This window comes from Pleurodeles waltl, chromosome 6 (assembly GCF_031143425.1).
Source record: "Pleurodeles waltl isolate 20211129_DDA chromosome 6, aPleWal1.hap1.20221129, whole genome shotgun sequence".
Lineage (NCBI taxonomy): Eukaryota > Metazoa > Chordata > Amphibia > Caudata > Salamandridae > Pleurodeles > Pleurodeles waltl.
In genome coordinates, this window is record NC_090445.1 from 1,700,232,988 (window position 1) to 1,700,256,418 (window position 23,431).

Genomic DNA, 23,431 nt, shown 5'->3' on the forward strand with positions numbered 1-23,431 from the left:
GGTCACACGGAATGGTGTAGAAATCCATTGCTGAATGGTCTATGGTGTTTTCAGCCTTTCACTGGTCTCCTCTCTAACAATCATATGATCTTGCTCTTGAAAGGAGAAAGCTGGTCACAGTTGACAGGAGCCAATAAACAGGTGTTAAATAAAAATGGTCCAAAAAGGCTTCTATCCATGATTATAGACCAAAGGGGCTGGCATGTGACCATGACAAGCTGATGGAGCATCTGACAATGATAGATTGCTCAAATACCCAACCTACCAATTCAGCTAGCAGAACCCCCTCACCACCCTTCAGCCCCATACATATGGACAAATATTTAATTGTTAGGGCTGCTGTGGCTTCCAGATCACAATATAACACCACCAACTACTGGGGAATCCCAATGAATTTACTCAAACATTGTATGCAGCAGATGGTGGAAGCCTGCTACCTAGGAAGTCCAATACCATTTTTCACGGGGCTCAGGATCTCATTTTGTGAACAATTTAGGAAGTATAGAAGTAAACCAAAAACTACCCAGAGGAACTCCCAAATAGCCCTGTTAACCCAACCCCAGCAATGCAAGCGAGTGTGCCATCTTAGCCACTGTATAGCCATGTTCTAAATCTGTGCTGCCAAGCACTTCAGGATGTAGGAGTACAGACCTAGAACACAGTTGTGCAGTTGTCTTTCAACACTTAATAGAGCGGATGGATGTGGAAAACTGGGACTACTGCACTATATACAAATATTACAACATAAAACACCTGTAGAATTCACCAGCTCAATCCCTGAAAGCCATTAGGGCAATAACAAATAGACTACATGAAACTTCTGCCTGGAAAGTAACATTCAGGTGGACGGCAGGATGTACTCACATCTCTTCAATGCTCGCTGGTACCGCCTTCCCTGTACATGACGCAGCACATGCTCAGGTACTTTGTTTATGTGACGCAGAGTTAACTTGCAGAACAGCTGGTGCCTGATAGGGGAAAATATGGGATACAACAACTGGCATGAGAGGTTGCTAGCAGTCAGGTATCAACTAATGTCCAAAGACTATTCTACAGTTCTAGGGTCCTGTGGCAAAGATAGCTCTGGCCCTCTGGAGATCTACTGCAGATTCTCCAACAAGAGGAATATGGAATAGCAAGACGAGATGCTGGGGTGGATCTATGAGACCTCACTAGTCTGATGTAATATAGGCCCACTGTAGTCTAAACGTTCAACATCAGCAATAACCCTTCATCAGGGGCAATCTATACTTATCTAACTATATATCTATATATTTGGTGGAAATGTGCCACCTATAAAGCTACCATATACAGTGGTTCTCGCCTTACAACTGGTCCTGATAATTTCAACGCCCGAGTGTGCAAGGGTCGAAATAATGAGTTGTGAAAAACTTTACTGTATCTGGTAATTACTAGGTGCTAAAAGTCGACACCCACATTAAATCTCAGAAGGTCATACCTGCTGGAATTTAACACAAGACAAGGCCCATTAGTTACTGGGACATGAAGATTTTAGTGTGTTGGAGGAGCTGTCAAGCCAAACAGGCAAGGTCCCTGACAACGGCAAGAAAGCAAACTTCAGTACAGCTTAAAGGGAAAGAATATGTACAGCTGAACTCTCGCTGGTGTGGTCATATCAGGCCGAATGTAATCAGCTGGGACAGTAGGAGAGACAAGTCAATCTTTGCACAGATGCACCTTTCTGCTAGCCCTGTGAGCGCTGGGAATCAATTAAAAACACATCAATGGTTTATTGTACAATTAGCAGCTGCCGAGCACCTTGGAAGACACGTACGGATTTTTAGTACTTGGCACAACATGAGGCTCAAACTCGCAATAATCAAATGTTTTTGTAGTCTTAATTAATCGCAGATACTTCTTTCCGCTGGTGTATATCTGTAGTTCGGGCAACCGGCAAGGCAGCTCGTGGCCAGTCAATCTGCACCTTACCTGGAAGAGAAAAAACGAAAGATCTATGTTCATCTGCTTGGGCCTCCCTGCACCCCCCCAAAGGTGTTTTTACTTCCTCTAACCCAGGATCTAGATGGGTCCACAAGATTAGGCTCCTCTTTGGGGGCACCTTTTAATGCCCTCAATGTGTACTTCCTATTCTGCCCCCAACCACCTCTGCGTGCAGGTCAATGAATGCCACACAACATGCCACATGTGTACCTCGCTGCCCTGGTCCATCCTACTCATCTTCAATTACTGCGGCCATTCTCATGCACCCACATGTACCGCCCAATGCTGCTCCCCCTTTACAGTGTGTCACTGCGTCTACTCCCCCTCCTCATGTATGGTGGTGTCCCAGAATACTGCGTATCTTCGGGCATTAAAATCCCGTCCTAAATATCATTTATAAAAATCACGCCAATTGAAGTGACTAAAATAAAATTTACACTCAAAAGACAACATTTTAGGGCACAGTATTTAGGTCCCCGACACACAGGGGGTCATTCTAACCCTGGCGGTAAAAACCGCCAGGGCGAACGACCGCGGTAGCACCGCCAACAGGCTGGCGGTGCACCGCTGGGCATTCTGACCGCAGCGGTTCAGCCGCGGGCAGAAACAGAAAGTCGGCGGTGTCCCGCCGACTTTCCGCTGCCCTTCAGAATCCTCCATGGCGGCGGAGCGCGCTCCGCCGCCATGGGGATTCTGAAACCCCCTACCGCCATCCTGTTCCTGGCGGTTCTCCCGCTGGGAACAGGATGGCGGTAGGGGGTGCCGCGGGGCCCCTGGGGGCCCCTGCAGTGCCCATGCCAATGGCATGGGCACTGCAGGGGCCCCCGTAAGAGGGCCCCAAAAAGAATTTCAGTGTCTTCCTAGCAGACACTGAAATTCGCGACGGGTGCAACTGCACCCGTCGCACCTTCCCACTCCGCCGGCTCAATTCTGAGCCAGCGTCCTCGTGGGAAGGGTGTTTCCCGCTGGGCTGGCGGGCGGACTTTCGGCGGGCGCCCACCAGCCCAGTGGGAAACCCAGAATGACCGCTGCGGTCTTTTGACCGCGGTACGGTCTTCTGGCGGTTCCCGCTTGGCGGGCGGCTACCGCCGCCCGCCAAGCTCAGAATCACCCCCACAATCTTGTGTTTATCTCCTACTGACCCGTGTCCAGCTCCCATTATTCTACCCTTTCCAAGTATCTTTGTGCCCCTCCCTTTGATGCACTTCTCCATCACTCAGGTTCACTTCCCTTTAACATCACGATGGGACTATGAAAATCTCACAAGTGTACCAGACATCATGCCCTCTGTGCATCTCCTGTGACTACTACTGCAGACCTACGTCTCTGCCAATCTCCACATCGCTTTACGGGTGGCCTTCCTATGCCCTCTTGTGCACTCTTCACTCAGTCTTAGCATCTCTGATCTCACTGTGTGCCTCTCCCTGCTCCAAGGGGCACGCGCACCAGCTCTTACTGTTACATTCCCTTTGTGTACCGCCATCCTCCCATTACGCTCACCCTCCGAGTACTACTCTGCGTGCCTTTCAATACTCTGCCCCGCAAGCCCCCAGGTGTACATCAATGCCTGCCCTCTTCTCCATGCCCCCTTAGGCATCTCATTAATGCCCTTCAACAGATCCTTACACCCCTTCCATGTCTGCCTCCCCGTATCCATTTCCCATTACTGTCCAATATAATCCAGAGACTCTCATTACATGTTCTGTTACCCCCTAACATGCATTCCCATTACCACCTCCCTCCAATATCCTGATGTATGCTCTCCATTATTGTCCAATATAATCCAAACTCTTTCATTACATGTTCTGTTACCCCTAGCATGCATTCCCATCTCCCTCCAATATCCTGATGTATGCTCTCCATTACTGTCCCGCAGACCACGCCCGAAGCACATCTCTGAATTAATGTTCCCCCAACCAATGCCAAATGTGTACATCCCATTATCGTTCACTTTCCCTTGCCACTCTTACATCCCCAACTTTTAGCTCCCATTACTGCCCTACAGCACAATGCCCCATCCTAAACTTCTATTACTGTTTGCCTATAAAACATCTAGGTACAGTAAAAAATCCATTCCATACAGATCAACACTAACTAAAAAGAGGCAGATTTGTTTTTTAGGGTTCAAAATTACTGATCAGCATAATATGTCACCACATGTTAAATCCTATGGGTTTTTGCCCATAATGTCTCCACAGGAAATTACTATGTCATTCAAGGCAGGGCTGTCCCACCTGGAGCCCAGTAGCCGCATTACCAGATGTTCCACGCAATTAGTGACAACAAATTCAAGCCAGGAGCTTTTTTAAAACATTGTTTTCAGGTCTTTTCCTCACTTAAAGTGGATCAAAGCTACAGTTCCCAGGAATGATTTAAGTTGTTAAATAAAAAGCCCATTACTGGAAATTGTAGCCACTGGTAGAACTAAGCTTTCCCTCCCAACTACAGCAGTAGTGGGGCCTTCATCAGAAACACGATTCATTCTTGAGAATCCTGACCTGGAGCAATATCATTCTGCTCTTCCAAGACTAGTTTAAGCAGCTCTACTAATGGTCCTATTGCTTACAGCTAATAAAGAATACCGGTAAGTGATAGGGTCATTACCCCCTCTCCTCTATCCTCCTAGTCCCAGTCCTTCTTTGGAGGATATACCAAGCAAGAACACCATCAACACACTTATGGATGCAAATATTTTTAATGAGAACATTTACATCATTGCTGTTTTTAAAACAGCAGCACTAAAAGAACCCACAGAATCAGGCATTTGTGGATGATAAAGTCTAACAAACATCTGCTGGGATGACCATGTAGCAGCGCAACAGATCTAATGAATGGAGGCTCTACTTGCTTCTGCCCATGAGGCTGCCACTGCCCTAGTAGAGTGTTCCTGGATGTGAGAAATTTCCCCAGCTGATTTAAACGCCCAAGTGATCGCCTGGTGAACCCATCTGCCAATGGTCTGGGAGGAGACTTTGGAACCCTGATTAGCTGAGCCATAGGAAACATTTCTGGAAATCCTGGGTCCTAGACAAATAGACAATGTGTGGCTCACATCAAGTGTAGAGGGAACTCCCTCTAGCTCAGAAAGAAAAACTGGTAACAACTTCCTGACTGAAGAAGAAGGAAGAAACCACCTTGGGAATGAAAGAAAAGTCTGGTCTAAGAACCACTCTGTCAGGGAAAAAACGTAAAAAGGGAAATATTACAGGAATGCCCCCCAATTCCCCGAAACATTTGGCAGAAGTAATGGTTGTTAGACCTGACAGCCCTAGGGTGGTCTTTCCCCACTTTCTGCCCATCTCCCTCTACTTCTCCGACTTTGTTTTTGCTGGTGTTAGGACTCTGTGCACTTCACTACTGTGGATACGAATTACCTCCAACTGGGTTATGACGGATAAAATTGAAACATCAAGAGGGGTGAAGCAGGCCTGCATCATTGTTCCTTACTCCTCAACCTGTACCTAGTCGACATTAATGAATACTTAGCAGGAGCACAGGCGTTTCCACTAAGATTGGCAGGCCTAAAAATTCAACTTTATCAGTATGCCGATGATGCCATTATTTTTGACCATGTGCAGATTCACCAAGTGCTCTGGACATTTATAGTAAGATGAATAATATTCAAATGAACAGTGCCAAAAGTAAGATCTTAGTAATAAGCCTAAAAGAAACTGAACAGTAAGAACAATTAAGTATCTGGGCGTGTGTCTCAACCAACGGGCTAGCTGTTCGGATCACCTAACATCACAGAAATGTACCTGCTCAGCGTTGACCGATGTTTTGCAAGCTGCTGCAAAAAATGAATGGCCCCAACTTGTCAGCGACCTGCAAGGTCATTAACAGCAAGCTTATGTTGTCCTTGATGTTTTGAGTATTGACTTTTAGAGACCGCCTTGAGACTTGGCTGACCCAGACACAAAATAAATGTCAATGTTCAGTATTCACCCTGCCAAACTCATTACCAGCGTCTTGTCTACAATTAGAATTTAACTTGCCGAAACAAACTGATGCTAAAAGCACACTTTTTGGCATATGGATTAAAAGCGAAGAACGCAACTAGCGGTACACTGAAATATACAAATCTGGCAAAGTTTTTCAGATGATAAGCTTAAGTGACAAATATTTGAGAGCTTCAATTGAAACTATGAAGGCACTGGATCTCTGGGTTAAGTGCTCTTCCACCTAAAACACTAGGCAGAATCCTGATGAAATAGGCAAAGTTAATATCAAAAGATCTCAATATCAAAGCTGTTAAACTTGCCTTTGTAAGCACTGTTCCGCTCCAATATAGTGCGGGTAGCATTAGGAGTTTTTTGGATTATCTGTTGAAACTCTGTATGGAAAAAACAGTTATTACGACTGACGAGTGGTATGCGTTTTCTTATAGAGTATCATTATGGTTGCATAACTAGCACTACTGGCTGGGCCTGTAGACTTTCTGGGCGACATCCGAGTCATTAATGAATATTATCTGCGTTTGTGAGCCATTTCTGGCCTAGAGACGTTACTGGCCACATTCGATTTTCCTACAGTTGCAGATAAGATGATGCTGGGAAGCAATTATGGCCTATTTATCGACGCAATCATCCCAGCTTGCAGCTAGATTCATGAGATTCATGCAGTATGCAAGCAGATTAACGGAGACCACAGTAAGTGACTAACTATAAGATCACCTCATTATGCTGCAGAACTATGCAGACTGTTAGTCACTAGCTATAATTCAACCACCGGCTGGTGATGCTGAGACGAGAAAATAGTGGGGTGCTCTAGCTAACATACTAGTCTGAAAACTGCAGAGAATTATTACTCTATAACCTTGCCATAAAAGAAAAGAAATGTAGAGTTGTAAATGCATTGTCACATTACTCTCTTGAATTATCGTGATATAACCAACCCCCAGTGATGTCATTTATACTGCCTATGGTAGTTTCTTTATTTTGGGGATCGATGCTGGCTGTTGGTATTTTGAGGTAGTGTGTGTAGCACGTCAGCTTTACCTCGTTGAGCTATTTTTATGTGAGTATTTGGTACTGATGCAATTCACATGGCCTATGGCAGTTTTTGTGCTTACTCACGATCTAGACTAATAGGGAAAATAAAAAATGTATTTTATTGCATGTTTTAGCTAATCTATACTTTTTGTTGATGATGCAAACATTTTGAAGACTTTTGTAATTGTTTAAACTAACAGTGCAATTACTATCTAGAGTCCAGTGCTAGTCTGCTTGTGTTCTCTCCCCTAAACATAGTAACATTAGCCTAACCCCAATTAGCATATTTAATTTACTTATAAGTCCCGAGTAAAGTGCACTAGAAGTACCCAGGGCCTTTAAATTAATTGCTACTAGTAGACCTACAGCACTCATTCTGCCATCCACTCGAGTAGCCCTCTAACCATGACCCAGGCCCTGCCACTACAAAGCTAGGTGCAGTTTACACTGCCAACTCGACCTGGTAAAATAAACCACTTGCCAGGCCTAATCCTTCCCTCTTTTTTAATACATACAAGTCACCCCTAAGGCAGTCCCTCACCAACCCAGAGGGCAGAGTGCAATGTATTCAAAAGGTAGGACACATACTTTTAAGTTTTCCATGTCCTGGTAGTGAAAAACTGCCCAAGTTGTTTTTTAGTACTGCAAGGCCTATCTCTCCCATAGGCTAATGCCCATGGATTACCGTATCACATGTTATTAAGTGTAATTCACAATCTGTGAGAGATAAGTTTGTGGAGTCTGGTGTCACTGGACTCACAATTTAAAATCCCAACCTATGGTGAAGTTGAATTTTAAATTGCAGTTTAGCAAATGCCACTTTTAGAGAGTTGGCATTTACTGTCTATAGCTATCTTGTGCCTTCTGCCCGCCTCTGGTCAGTCTGGGCTGTGTAACAGCTGGGTTTTGTGTATACCCTCTAGACAGTGACGCACTAAGGGAACCAGGGTGTGACTGCATTTATCTTCTGGTAGGATGGGAGGGAAGGGCTGGGCCCATTCTCACACTTATACCTGAATAGAACATGCCTACACATAGACAAAAGGCTAATTATCCCCAGTAGTAAATCTGGAGCCAGGACAGGAAAGGGTGACCTCTGTACACTTCAAAGGCACAACTGGGTATAGGTTCTGGACCCATGACGCCAGTACTCCAGTACACTTCTGTACCTGTGAAGCTGTGCCAAGAAGGACTGCAGAGCTGCTTAAAGGACTGCTACTTTGCTGGATCCCTGCATTGCTGGACTCTTGCCTTGCTGAGCTGTTCAGCTGCCTGCTGTCCCCCTGCCTGGGTGAGAAGGACTGGACCTGCATCACTTGGACCCAGAGTGACTCCATGGGCTTGCTGGCTTACCTCCTGTTATCTGAAGTCTCAGGGACACAAAAGACTTCCAACAATCCTGCTACCGCCTGTGGACTTTGCCAACTGAGTTCTGCACTTGCCAAATGGTGCCAACTCAGTCTAGGAACCTTGAAAGTCCTACAAAGAATGTCACATCGACTGTGTTGTGCCAATCGGAAGGGACGCTTTGCTGTTGACGCATCACTAATGCATCACAGCTGCTGCGTGGATCAAGACACCGGATCACTATTGAAGACAGCTCGCCGCTGCTGCAAGAATAAGAGGATTTCATTGCTGACCACAGCACCACAGTTTCATTTCTTCTTTAAAAATTAATTGCTCAACTTCTACTTTGTTTTTGTCATTTCGGTCTTATTTTGCTCATAAAACTGTACTTTCTTTTTCTAACATGGTGTTGTGTGTTTTTGGTGTCTTCACTCTGTTTCTGCTTGTGTGTTACATTAATACTTTACACATTGTCTCTGAAGCTAAGCCTGACTGCTCTTTGCCAAGCTACCAGACAGTGAGCACAGGATAATTTAGGGTGTGTTGTGACTTACCCTAAATAGGATTGTGGTCCCTCCTTAGACAGGGTTCACACCTCTGCCAGCTAGAGTCCCAATTTCTAACAACGGGCAACAAAAAAGCTGTGTTAGCAGACAACCAGGACATCCGAGCGGTATCCTAAGGCTCAAAGGGGGCCGACTAAAGTCATTGCAACCACTGACAGATCACAAGAAGGCACAGGATTAGCAAGAAGGGGGCTCTTAAACCGAAAAAACTCTTAAGAAGCCTGGATACCAACGGAGAAATCTTAGAAAAATCTATTTGAACATGAAAAGCTCTTATGGCAACCCACTGAGAACAGACAGTAGATGATGCAAGCCCCTTCATGAATCTGTCCCGTAGAAAATCCAGAATTGCACAACTATCTAGGGATAAGGGATAAAATCCTTAGAAAGACACCATTTTTGGAAAGAACCCTAGTGTTTTTAAGAGGACTTTAAGATGGATGGTTTTCGAGAGACTTGAATAGCCAAAGCCACCACATGAGAACATCAGAGATTTTCGAGCCCTACTATTTACATTCCAGGCTGTCAACCAGAGATGACGGAGATGCACCTCTGGAAGAGTCATGTACTGGAGATGAGATGGATGGATTTACAGATTAATTTAGTTTCCTCTGGAAAGTGTCATGAAGAAGTGGGAACCATGGTCTTCAAGGCCAAAAGGGTGCAATGACAATGACAGTTCTCTTCTCCTCCCAAATCTTCTGCAGCACCTTTGGGAGGAAGGGAATCAGAAGAAAGGCATACAGAATTTCCCTGGGCCACGGGAATGAGAGAGCATCCCAAACCTGGGAAGATGGCGCCTCAGAGCAGAAATGATGAAGTATTGGTTTGTGTGGTGATCCAAATAGATCCAACCAAGAGGTCCCCATAAAATGCACACACTCGATTGTAAATGAAAAAGGCCACCACTGCGGCAAGTACTTTTGTAAAGCTGTGAACTTAGAGAAGTTGCAAGTCCAAAGGGCAAAACCTGGCACTGAAAGTGCCGACTTCCAACAGAAAATCAGATATTGGACTCTTCGGATGGATAGAGACAGGAAAGTAAGCGTCTTTTTAGGTCCAACGTGAATAGTCGTTTTAAGCCAGCAAAGGAAGAATCGACTGGACTGAAATCATTTTGAAATGTTCTACCACAAAGTCTTTTTTCAGAGCCTTGAGGTTGAGGACTGGGCGAAAACGATCATTGTGCTTGGGAACCAAAATAGCAGGGAATAAGAGATGAGGGCACAGGGATTATTGCCCCTTTGTCTAAAAGAGCTTGAAACGGTTTAAGCATGACCTACAGTTTTAGCTTGTCGTTTGGTATTTGGTAGAAAGGAATCACCCCCTGGGAGGAGGACCTCGAAAAGGAATCCAATACCCACGTTAAATGACCTGCAGGACCCATCTGCCCATGACAGGAGTAAAGACTCAAGCGAGCCCCAGCCTTTTGACAGTCATTTGTTGGGCTGTTCTTGACCAGTCGGAAAGTTTGGTCTTTTTTTTTTTTTTTTTTTTTTTTTAACTGGCAAACGCCCCCGATACCCCTCACAACCCCACAAACCCACCCCCAACCCCCCCCCCCCCCCCCCAAATGACCACAGGCCCAGCTCCGAAAGGGACATTTGTCAGGCACAAGTTAAGCCATATTGTTTTTGTGAAGAAAGATTTACACCCAACCGAGAGCTGAAAGGGCTTCAATATATTTTTCTCTTCAGCTGCTTTCTGCACTAGTTTCGGCCCGAACAGCTTCTGACCAGTGAATGGAAGTGTCATAATGAAAGACTGCTGGCTAAAGTCCAACTTCATCCTCAACAGCCTACGGCCAGTCAATGAAGCACCTGCTGAAGATGAGGCTGCCCATAAACTATTAAAAAGTAATGTCCAAAAGAAATTCAGCTAGCAACTCCATATTGTAGAGAGCTGGGAGCATGATCATCATTCTGAGGGGCATCATATAGGGTCTGATAGTCTTTTGCATAGAGCCTACGATATGTAGGCCACACAGATACCTTGCCCTTAAGGACAAATTTGTTGAAGCATAGCATCTCTTAAGGGAGACCACAACATCAGACAAAGTAGATTTCTCAGACGCTAGACTTAGGGAAAGAGTCCATCAAAATCCTTAAGTACAAAACGCTTATTAATAAAGCAAGGAATTGCTTACTCGTCTGGATCCTTCTATTCCTTGCACAGGATTGACTTTATTACTTCATGCAGCTGCAGGTCATCACAACCCACAGAGCTAATTTGAGAATAAAACCAGTCTTCCTGTTAGGGTTTCTCCTCAAAGCCCAAGACCTCTCTAATGTGCTTAAGTAGGTGTCTCAATTGTTAACCCTAAATACATTTGCCCTAGGTTTAGGTTCAGCATCCTAATCAAAGTCAAATTTCAATTTTTTTTAATTTTTTTTATGAGGACTCCACCAATGCAGAATCCACAGCCTCCTTAATTAGAGCTTGCAATTCTGAAGAGAATTTTGGAGTGGCTCTTCTTCAAGTATAGTGTGCACATTGCAATGCTGTTTGTGAGTTGCTTTTCTGCCCTCCATATTAATCAGCACAGTTGAACATACTAAAGCAGGGTTCTTCCTGCTTTTATAGTGTAGCTGACCAATGAAATCCCACTCTTGCACGTTCTTGCTGTCCCACAAGGCAGTGCTGCCTCTCAAAGCTGTGTGCACATACAGCAGCTGCCATCGGTTTCCGACACCGCTCAACACAGCTCTTCATCTGCCTGAATTCTATCGTGTGAGAAGCTCCCAGTATAAGCACAAAACATGAATGGGGAGCATGCTGAAAAATTGTGCATCAACATCTTTGCGCCCGTGACAGAGACCAGGTAAAAATGTCAATTAAAAAAAAAAAATAGTAATTATATATATATATATATATATATATATATATATATATATATATATATATATATATATAAGCAGTTAGGCTACTCTAAGTTTGGCGCAGCTTACCTCTCGCCTGGGAGGGTAGAGAATAGAGTACAGCAAGGCTGGGGGGGGGGGGGGGGGGGGGCATTAAGCTGAGGGATCAGAGATACCTGGAGTGGAAAAACCTCTGTCTGAGGCAGTCACCTCAAAAGTAAGGACTGGGACGAGGAGGACAGCAATAAGAGGGTAATGCCTAACCCCCTCCCCCCCCCCCCCAAAGCACCAATTGTCCAACAGCACACCATAAACACACACTCACCCTCCTTTGCCCATCATCAGCTCCTACCTCCATACCCCTCCCCCACCGCCCAGTCTCCTCCATTATGATTATCCTCTGCCTATTCCCCACCTGCTCTCAGCCTAACTGCATCCTCCTACCCCCATTCCCCACACTCAACCCATCTTCTGCCTCATCTACCGCTCATCATCCTCCCCCATTATGCTGCTCCAATCCCATCTCTGCACTGCCTGCCCATCTACTCACTTCTTATTTTGCACCCTCCTCTGCAGATTCACACAAGTCACTGGGGTCACATATAAGCTTTTGGTGCAAACCACTCAGCCCCAGTCTCAGGGCCTCTCACTAGCAGGATGTGTGTGTGTGTTGGGAGGGGGAGGGAGGGGGGAGTTGACTGGGAATTAAGAGGGCAGTTAGTCTCATGCAGCCTGTTATACTGCACATGGAATTGTTTTTTTAGCTGGACAGGAATTCATTCCACTCCAGACTGCACAGGGCATGATTTATTGTTTGTTTTTATATATTTTTTTCCTTTCCACAGTGGAAGTAGAGGAATTACTGAGGTCCCCTCTGGTTTCATGAAAAAGCAGTAGCATGTAGAATAGTAGGCATGAATCATCAGGGGATAGGTAGTGCTACTGAAAAAGTAGTAGCCAGTTGTAGGAAGTTGGCTCTGTATGTGCTATTTCAAAGTAAGGAATAGCATGCACAGAGTCCAAGGGTTCCCCTTAGAGGTAAAATAGTGGTAAAAATAGATAATACTAATGCTCTATTTTGTGGTAGTGTGGTCGAGCAGTAGGCTTATCCAAGGAGTAGTGTTAAGCATTTGTTGTACATACACATAGACAATAAATGAGGTACACACACTCAGAGACAAATCCAGCCAATAGGTTTTTGTATAGAAAAATATCTTTTCTTAGTTTATTTTAAGAACCACAGGTTCAAATTTAACATGTAATATCTTGTTCGAAAGGTATTGCAGGTAAGTACTTTAGGAACTTCAAATCATAAAAATTGCATGTATACTTTTCAAGTTATTGACAAATAGCTGTTTTAAAAGTGGACACTTAGTGCAATTTTCACAGTTCCTGGGGGAGGTAAGTTTTTGTTAGTTTTACCAGGTAAGTACGACACTTACAGGGTTCAGTTCTTGGTCCAAGGTAGCCCACCGTTGGGGGTTCAGAGCAACCCCAAAGTCACCACACCAGCAGCTCAGGGCCGGTCAGGTGCAGAGTTCAAAGTGGTGCCCAAAACACATAGGCTAGAATGGAGAGAAGGGGGTGCCCCGGTTCCGGTCTGCTTGCAGGTAAGTACCCGCGTCTTCGGAGGGCAGACCAGAGGGGTTTTGTAGGGCACCGGGGGGGACACAAGCCCACACAGAAATCTCACCCTCAGCAGCACGGGGCGGCCGGGTGCAGTGTAGAAACAAGCGTCGGGTTCGCAATGTTAGTCTATGAGAGATCTCGGGATCTCTTCAGCGCTGCAGGCAGGCAAGGGGGGGATTCCTCGGGGAAACCTCCACTTGGGCAAGGGAGAGGGACTCCTGGGGGTCACTTCTCCAGTGAAAGTCCGGTCCTTCAGGTCCTGGGGGCTGCGGGTGCAGGGTCTCTCCCAGGCGTCGGGACTTTGGATTCAAAGAGTCGCGGTCAGGGGAAGCCTCGGGATTCCCTCTGCAGGCGGCGCTGTGGGGGCTCAGGGGGGACAGGTTTTGGTACTCACAGTATCAGAGTAGTCCTGGGGTCCCTCCTGAGGTGTTGGATCTCCACCAGCCGAGTCGGGGTCGCCGGGTGCAGTGTTGCAAGTCTCACGCTTCTTGCGGGGAGCTTGCAGGGTTCTTTCAAGGCTGCTGGAAACAAAGTTGCAGCCTTTCTTGGAGCAGGTCCGCTGTCCTCGGGAGTTTCTTGTCTTTTCGAAGCAGGGGCAGTCCTCAGAGGATGTCGAGGTCGCTGGTCCCTTTGGAAGGCGTCGCTGGAGCAGGATCTTTGGAAGGCAGGAGACAGGCCGGTGAGTTTCTGGAGCCAAGGCAGTTGTCGTCTTCTGGTCTTCCGCTGCAGGGGTTTTCAGCTGGGCAGTCCTTCTTGTAGTTGCAGGAATCTAATTTTCTAGGGTTCAGGGTAGCCCTTAAATACTAAATTTAAGGGCGGGTTTAGGTCTGGGGGGTTAGTAGCCAATGGCTACTAGCCCTGAGGGTGGGTACACCCTCTTTGTGCCTCCTCCCAAGGGGAGGGGGTCACAATCCTAACCCTATTGGGGGAATCCTCCATCTGCAAGATGGAGGATTTCTAAAAGTCAGAGTCACCTCAGCTCAGGACACCTTAGGGGCTGTCCTGACTGGCCAGTGACTCCTCCTTGTTTTTCTCATTATTTTCTCCGGCCTTGCCGCCAAAAGTGGGGCCTGGCCGGAGGGGGCGGGCAACTCCACTAGCTGGAGTGTCCTGCTGGGTTGGCACAAAGGAGGTGAGCCTTTGAGGCTCACCGCCAGGTGTGACAATTCCTGCCTGGGAGAGGTGTTAGCATCTCCACCCAGTGCAGGCTTTGTTACTGGCCTCAGAGTGACAAAGGCACTCTCCCCATGGGGCCAGCAACATGTCTCGGTTTGTGGCAGGCTGCTAAAACTAGTCAGCCTACACAGATAGTCGGTTAAGTTTCAGGGGGCACCTCTAAGGTGCCCTCTGTGGTGTATTTTACAATAAAATGTACACTGGCATCAGTGTGCATTTATTGTGCTGAGAAGTTTGATACCAAACTTCCCAGTTTTCAGTGTAGCCATTATGGTGCTGTGGAGTTCGTGTTTGACAGACTCCCAGACCATATACTCTTATGGCTACCCTGCACTTACAATGTCTAAGGTTTTGTTTAGACACTGTAGGGGTACCATGCTCATGCACTGGTACCCTCACCTATGGTATAGTGCACCCTGCCTTAGGGCTGTAAGGCCTGCTAGAGGGGTGTCTTACCTATACTGCATAGGCAGTGAGAGGCTGGCATGGCACCCTGAGGGGAGTGCCATGTCGACTTAATCGTTTTGTCCTCACTAGCACACACAAGCTGGCAAGCAGTGTGTCTGTGCTGAGTGAGAGGTCTCCAGGGTGGCATAAGACATGCTGCAGCCCTTAGAGACCTTCCTTGGCATCAGGGCCCTTGGTACTAGAAGTACCAGTTACAAGGGACTTACCTGGATGCCAGGGTCTGCCAATTGTGGATACAAAAGTACAGGTTTAGGGAAAGAACACTGGTGCTGGGGCCTGGTTAGCAGGCCTCAGCACACTTTCAATTGTAAACATAGCATCAGCAAAGGCAAAAAGTCAGGGGGCAACCATGCCAAGGAGGCATTTCCTTACACCAGTCATATAAAGAGGTAGGATTGGAAAGTACAGCCTTCTGCCTAGTTGCCTCCATTCCTACTCTTATTACTGTACCTTCTTAATGTACCTTGAATTGCCATCCCCCCATGCCCTAACAAATAATTCCAAATACTTCCTTTTTAACCCCAAACTTACTTGAGGGCACATTATGTATGGGCAAGGCTCACCTTTTGGGGGGCATTCATTTTAGCCATTTCTGCCCCCCTTGGGGGCAGATCAGCCTCTTTACGTTAGGCCCATCTGCTCCCAAAAGGGGGTGGCAGAGTGCCCACTAGACACTAGAGAAGATTATAATGATAATAATTAAAAAAAATAACAAAAAAGAAGAAGGAGGGTGTGGGTGTGGCCATAACCCCACCCCAAATAAATGGTGTAGGAAGCTGGCCTGGTATGTGCTGAGCACCCATGGTGCTATGACCTTATATCAGGTATAAGTATTCTCTTTTAGTGAAGTGTAGGCATTGTCCAGGAAGCCAGGGCTCTCTAGAAGTAGCTGTGGGTGAGCAGCCAAGACATATCTAGGAGACGTACAAAGCTTATGCAATACCACTACAGTCGCCCCTCACTTACACATGAAAGAACCACACAGTGTTACAAAAATAAAGGTACTTTATTATGGTAACACAAATACTAAAATACTGTATAGGCAATACTCCACTAGGAGGTGAGTAAACACACTATTATGTACACATTATAAGTCAGTGATTAGCATAGAAGCAATACCAAATAGTAAAAACAATAGCAAATAGTGATGGCCCTAGGGTGAAACCATACCATATACTAAGTAAGTGGAATGTGAAAGTCAGTCTCCCACCCAATGATGAGGCAGGAGAAGGGAGCTGGAGTAACTTTTAACCCCAAGACGTAAGTACCAGGGTGTCCCCCCAACGACCAGGAGAGAAGAGGTAAGTACCTGGTTTTCCACAAAAACGAACAGGAGGACTTTGGAAAGGGACTTTGCGAGACCCAGACAAGACTAAAAGAAACCAAAGGTTGATCCTGTCAGAAGACCTGCAAAAGAAGGGAACCAAGTCCAGTTCAGGTTAGAGTGTCTGGCTGTGGCAAGAGCCACTATCCACCCTTCTGTGGATGCAGGACCAGGTCGACAGTGGATGAAGAAAGTCAGCAGTGCAGCACAGGAGTTCCAGAAGTGATGCAAGGGATGCCCCATATCAGCGGTCGTGATGCAGTCAGTCAGTGGTGCTAGAAAACCACCAAGAAGCCTTGCCAAAAGCAAGAGTCTGTGAAGTAGGTTTAGCAAGGCTGAAAAGGACCGGCAAGGCCCAGGGGACTCCAACCAAGGAGGGGAGTCCAAGGTGACCCTCAGCAGCTGGGAGAGCCACAAGAAGAGGAGACAACCATTGGTAGCAGGCACAGGAGTCGCAGTGAGGCCCACTCAGCACACCTGAAGAGGAGTCCCACGTTGCTGCAGGAGACTGTGCTTTGCAGGGAGGTGCCCTTGGGACCGGGCCTACATGGATCCTGAAGATCCCTTGAAGGAGGAACAAACAAGCCTTGGGAGCTGCAAGAGTGGCGGTGCACAGGGGTACTGTCCTGCAAGGAGAGGCAAGGGCTTACCGTCTCCCATATTGGGCAGCTGGCAGAGAGGACCAAGAGGCCCACTCCGGACAACCACCTGTCATGCAGGATCCATGGTGTTCTGGAGGAGAGAGGATCCACGTAGCAGGCCTTTGTTGTAGTTGGTGCCTGCGGATGCTGGGGAGTGACTCCTTCACTCCAAGGGAGATTCCTTCTCACTTCTTGTGTAGGCTGAAGACTCGTCACCCTCAGAAGATGCACAGCCAAGGAAATGCTGCAGTTGCTGGATGGAGCCGGAGAAACAATGTTGCAAAGAGGAGTCGTCGCTGGAGTTGTAGATTGTCGGTTCCTGGAGGGTCCAGTTGCAGTCCTCATGGCCAGAAGATGATGTAAACGATGCAGAGGAGTCATGCTGGAATCCTGCACGTTGAATCTGAGGAACCACCCAAGAGGGAGACCCTAAATAGCCCAGGAAGGGGGATTGGTCACCTAGCAGGTTGACCACCTATCAGGACGGGCTGTGACGTCACCTGCCTGATCTGGCCACTCAGATGCTCCCAGGGGCCTCTTCTCACCTTGGATTCAAGATGGTAGAATCAAGTGGCCACCTGGAGAAGCTCTGGGCACCACCCCTCAAGTGGAGATGGGCAGGGGAGTGATCTCTCCCCGTTCCATTGTTCAGTTTAGTGCCAGAGCAGGGACCTGGGGTCCCTGGACTGGTGCAAACCAGTTAAAGCGAGGAGGGTGCTAAATGTGCCATTCAAAGCATACCGGTGGCTTGGGGAGACTACCCCTCCCAAGCTATGTAACACCTTATTTCCAAGGGAGAAGGTGTTACATCTGTCTCCACAGGAAATCCTTTGTTCTACCTTCCTCTGTCTGAGCTGGTTTAGTAGTAGGAGGGCAGAAACATGTCTGTGGTGTGGCAGCAGCACAGACTGCTCGGAAAACCTCAGTAGACTGCTAGGAGCAATACTGGGTGTCCGCTAAGGAGTCCCCAGAGTGCATGGAATCATACAACCAATAATGGCAACAGTATTGAGGTATAATTCCGACATGTTTGATAACAAACATGCCAAGGTTCTGAGTTACCATTATGTAGCTACACAGTTGTAAAATGGCTTTTCTGCACTTACGAAGTCCAGTATAATGGAGCTGGAGTTTGTAGGGGCAGTGGGGCCTACCATAGGTGTGACATAGTGACCTGGTGCAGTGACCTGTAGTGAAAGGGCGCATGCACCTTTTCATGCAAGCTGCAATGGCAGACCTGTAGACACATTTTGCATGGGCTCCCATGGGTGGCATAATACATGCTGCAGCCCATGGGGAACCCCTGGTGCCCCAATGCTCTGGATACCCAAGTACCATATACTAGGACTTATATGTGGGCACCAGTATGCCAATTGTGGGGTGGTCAAAGTCCTAAGCAACCAAATTTAGAGGGAGAGAGCACAATCACTGGGCTCCTGGTTAGCAGGATCCCAGTGAAAACAGTCAAAATACACTGACAGCAGGCAAAAAGTGGGGCTAATATTGTCAAAAAGAGGGTACATTCCTATACACAGGAGGGGGGAAAAGGCATGGCAGCGAAGGGGTTAAAGTCTGTTCTTCAGCCATACCACAGCAAAAATAATCCTGTTGCTATGCTTTTACAGACAAGCTGGGAGGTGTTGGGAACAGCACAGTGTTTTTGGGGGGGTGAGGGGGTGTCAGGAATTTGAGGAGAGTGGAAAGCAGCACATGGGGAGAGAGCTAGAAAATACAAGCACTCACATGGAGTGATGAATGTATAGAAAAAAGTAGTTACCTAAATGTGAACTGTGGAATGCAAAAGCCAGTTAATCAGAGAGACGATAAAGAGTCTATTCTCCAGAGGAGGCAAAAACGCAAAACGGAAAAGGAAAGACATCAATTAATAACAAAGCATATGAGAGTGACAGGGGACCAACCAATGGTCAGCAATAGCCTGCAAAGTCTTGGGAAGTTCACATTAATGTTTTTTTGCAACCAAGCAGTTTGCTCTATCTGGAACACTTGACCTAAAAATCCCCATACGGCATGAACAAGCTTTATTTTCTTTAACTGCTGTTAACCCTATAACAACCAGAACTGCTTTTTCCTTGGAACTTTATAAGCGACAAGACTGACTCTGTTCTGTAGTATATTATCTCCTTGCATTATAAAAACTATGTCTATATGTTTGAAGAGTCTGGGTAAGTACGTCCAGCTTAATTATATTCTGCAGGGTCTCTTGATGGGTGCAGGCCAAGCGTGAAGACAACCCTCATTTATTCGGTTCGATATACAGCAACCATTACAATAAGGTGTTATGGTCCTTTACACAGGAAATATATTATATAACAAACAAATAACAAAAGTCATAAATAATAAGTAACAACGTGTAGCCAGGTTCAGGAATGTAATGCACAACATCGAGGTAGAGATAAAAAAACAGAGGTATTTAAGTCCACCTGTTTAAGTACGAGGAGAAATTAACTTAAATAATGTTTGAACTGGAAGGCTGCCAGTTCAGATTCTATGTCAGGACCGGAGGCTTCGTATTATGCTTCTCTCTCAATGCTTTATTTTTCCAGCAGCCAATCACAAGAGAGTAATTAAAACAAAACATATCCCAACATTCAAGGGAAGACGTCATAACCATAGAGATCAGTACTGTATATAAACTACCGAGGATAAAGCACTTCCTCTTTCTTTGCTGCTGCCGCAGCCAGTTAAGTGTTTTCAATTTTGATCGCATTTATGGCAATTGTAGTTTGCGCGTGTTCATAGTGTTGTGGCACTGTGGAGCGGGAGTTTCGCTAGAGGGGTTCCCCCCCTGGCGAGGATCGGAATTCCGATCAGGAGTACCGGCAGCATTTTCATCGCGCACACGCACGCACGCTTTGGCGCGCGTTCATTCCGCTTTGAATTGCCGATCGGCTCATTCAGAAATTCGGAGCCTGACAGCAATTCGGCGCGGTGATCGCGGGCAGAGTTCTTTTCCGTTTTGGCCCATTCTGAACAACGCTAGCGCTCTCCACCTGGCCGGTAACTCCCACCTTGCTCTGATTCCAGGCTTGGTGATACTCCCTGACGCCCTGGGGCCATCTGGTCGGCCCAGGGTTGAAACAATTTTGCATAGGCTTTGCCTAGAGTGCAGCAGGCTGCTCCCTCCACGCTCAATTATATTTTGGTGCCTTATAGCCTGCTGGGGTTCCGCACTCCCCCTGATTGTAGTCCTTGACTACTCTGACTGCAGTTACCCATACTGCCCTGAACATGGCGCAATCCTTCGCCTATGACGAGGAAGATTATTATGGCGAAGACGCCCCTTCTTTAGAAGAGTCCCTTGTGGGTGCCCTGGAAAATAGCGTTCAGCTATCTGTTAACAAAGCCTTGGCCAAGGCTTTGGGTCCCCTGACTCACCATTTTGAAAATTTTGCGCGCCAGAAAGGTTGGGTTCCCTCCATCCCACCGACCCAAGATGCCCATAAAGACGCCCCTGAAAATCTCCCTTCCACCTCCAAGGGCAAGTCAAAAAAGCAGAAATGGGCACATTCAGAGCTGTTTGACAAGCTGGCCGCCACTATTCATTCAGAGCATGGTTATAGCTCACTCAATTTGCAAGAGGTCCAGGATTCAGACTCCTCTTCTAATATTTCGCCAAATGCCTCATCAGATTCTGACTCCGATTCTACGCATAGTGTCCATTCAGCACCTACTAAGCGCAAGAAGCGTTCTAAGTCCAAACATCAGGCCCCCCAAGACCCCTCGTCTTCTTAATTTTAAACCTGAGGACATTGTTCATCCTCGTTCCTCCAGCTGGACTCCCCCTCCAGAAGTAGCGTTGTACATGCAGGAGCATGTTAGAGCCGGCTTCGATAAGGAAGTTCGAGCGAGATTAAAGGCAGAATGCCCCAGACCAGAGCTGGAAGGCAAAGTCACCGATACCCCAGATGTAGACCCCACTATGGTGACTTTCCTAAAGAAGTGGGCTAAAGACCCTAAGAAGGGCTTGGATCGGGCATGGAGATCATGCCAGGATAAACTTCTAGACCTCACCGGCCCACTAGCAAAAATCCTGGAGTTGGCTTATGTCTCTAAAGAATCGAATGCCCCTATTGATCCTGACATTCTCATGGGTTGGGCACAACGCTCCATCTGCCTTTTGGGGAATGCCAATGTTGCGATTTCATCTGAACTACGCCGTTCTATTCTGATGCGTGTCGATCCCCAACTCAACGAACTAGCTTCTTCGGAAGCGGGGCAAGCCGCACAAGGCCTCCTTTTTGGAGCTCCCTTCCTCAAGGATTTATCCAGATTTGCGGCTACATTTAGCTCCATGGATAAGGCGCAGCTTTCCCTTAAGAAGGTATTCAGGGAGACTCTTTTTCGTAGGGCCGGACGCGGTCGGGCCGCTCGTCAGGCCGTTCCTTCTATCAAGGCCCCAGAAGAGACTCGTTCTCCCGTGGCAGGGGTTTCTACAGGGATCAGCAGGCAGACAACACCTTTTACCCCACACGCCCCCGCGCAGGGAGATCTCGTTTCCGTAGAAACGCCTACAAGGGTCAGCAAGGAAACTCCCAGGATGCCTCCTCTGCAGGTGAGACTTATTCCTTTTTCGGAGGTACTGCTGGGGGGCAGGGTCCAAACATGTCTTGGGGAATGGCAGAGAATAACCAAGGACCCTTGGGTGTTGGAAACCGCTCGAGGTTTCAAACTGGAGTTCTATCGCTCCCCTGTGCAACGTTTTATCCCTCCCCTTCACCGTTTTTCCCGTCCCGACCAAGAAATCATGAATTCGGAAATTCTTGCTCTTCTCAAAAAAGGAGCTATTTGTCGGGCAGACCCTCATCCTCGAGGGTTCATCAGCCCCATTTTTCTGGTGGAAAAGAAGGGCGGCGGTTCAAGATTAGTTCTAAACCTCAAAGATTTCAACGCCTGGATAGTTTACAGGCATTTCAAGATGGAGGGAATCCACCTCCTGAGAGATGTTCTTCAGGAATCAGATTGGATGGTTCGTTTAGATTTAAAAGACGCTTATCTAAGCATACCAATCTTTCCTCCTCATCGACGCTTTCTCCAGTTCTTCTGGATGAACCAATGTTTCGAGTTTCAGGTTCTCCCCTTTGGGCTTTCCTCCGCACCTTGGTGCTTTACCAAGATGATGCGCCCAGTAGTCGAATCCCTACGGGCCAAAGGAGTTCGCCTGATCGTCTATCTCGACAATTTGATCATTATGGCTCAAGACCTGTTGATTCTCCGGGAACACTTGTCCTGGGCAATCAATCTTCTTCAGAGTCTGGGATTTCTCATCAATCAGCCCAAATCTTGCCTTGTCCCATCCCAGCAGATGGAATTCTTGGGGTTCCAAATAGACTCTATTCGTTCCCTTCTGATCCTTCCGGCCCAGAAGATCTGCAACATCAAGAAGGAGTTGCGTCTTCTGTTGTCGAAACAGTATGTGTCTTTGAGGAGCTTAGCCCGGATGGTAGGTCTTTTGTCATCCTCGATTCAGGCCATCTTCCCGGGCCCTCTTCATTACCGGGCCCTTCAACGTCTCAAAATTTCCCACCTTCAGAAGGGCCTATCGTACTCAGACAAGATTCCTCTGTCGGAGGAAGCCCGATCGGAGATCCAATGGTGGCTGGACCACATGGACGCTTGGAATGGTCGGGCGATATTCGGCTCTTCGCCAGATGTGATACTAGAGGCGGACGCCAGCAGGTGGGGCTGGGAGCACGCTGCGGTGCTCTGTCCACGGGCGGTCGTTGGTCCCAGGAGGAACTCCGCCTCCACATCAATTGTCTGGAACTTCTGGCCGGTTCTTTTGCAATTCGGAGTCTGTCTCCCCTGAAATCAGACTGTTGCATCCTTTTGAGGATGGACAACATATCTGCGGTCAGATATGTGAACAAACTGGGTGGTACGAGATCTCCGATTCTTGCTCAGATTGCCAAAGAGTTTTGGCAGTTCTGTCTTCAGCACCGCATTTCAGTGATTGCGGAACATCTCCCAGGAGTGGACAACACAGTGGCGGATTGGAACTCCAGGTTTCTGCGGGATGGCAGCGACTGGAGGCTCCTTCCTCAGGTGTTTTGTCACCTCCACCAGTTGTGGGGTCCCTTTTCCATCGACCTCTTTGCCTCACGCCTGAACCGACAACTTCCGTTGTTCTTCAGTTGGAGGCCGGATCCGGAGGCGACAGCCACGGATGCCTTCCTTCAGGACTGGTCTCTCCATCTGGGATATGCGTTTCCTCCTTTCAACATGATTCCTCGAGTTCTATCCCAGGTTCGACGCCAGCGTGTAGGGATTGCTCTGGTGACCCCCCTTTGGAGAGCTCAGGCATGGTTTCCTCTAGCTCTCGAGCTGTTGTGCGACTTTCCGCTTTTGATTCCGCACCAGCTCAACCTGTTGCTGGACCCTCTGGGGAATCCTCATCCTCTGATGTTGTCAGGCCAGCTACAACTAGTGGCATGGAAACTTTCCGGAGACA

At 47.3% G+C, this 23,431-nt stretch overlaps 1 protein-coding gene across 1 annotated transcript in view; it reads right to left on the bottom strand.

The window, feature by feature from the left end:
• SURF2 (surfeit 2) overlaps window positions 1-23,431 on the bottom strand; it is a 32,113-nt gene that overhangs the window by 6,587 nt on the left and 2,095 nt on the right. Inside the window, exons 2-3 of the mRNA XM_069241802.1 lie at window positions 1,796-1,950; window positions 865-968 (exon numbers count right to left, since the gene is read on the bottom strand). Coding sequence (XP_069097903.1) covers window positions 865-968; window positions 1,796-1,950 — 259 coding nt within the window. The remainder of the gene's footprint in view (window positions 1-864; window positions 969-1,795; window positions 1,951-23,431) is intronic.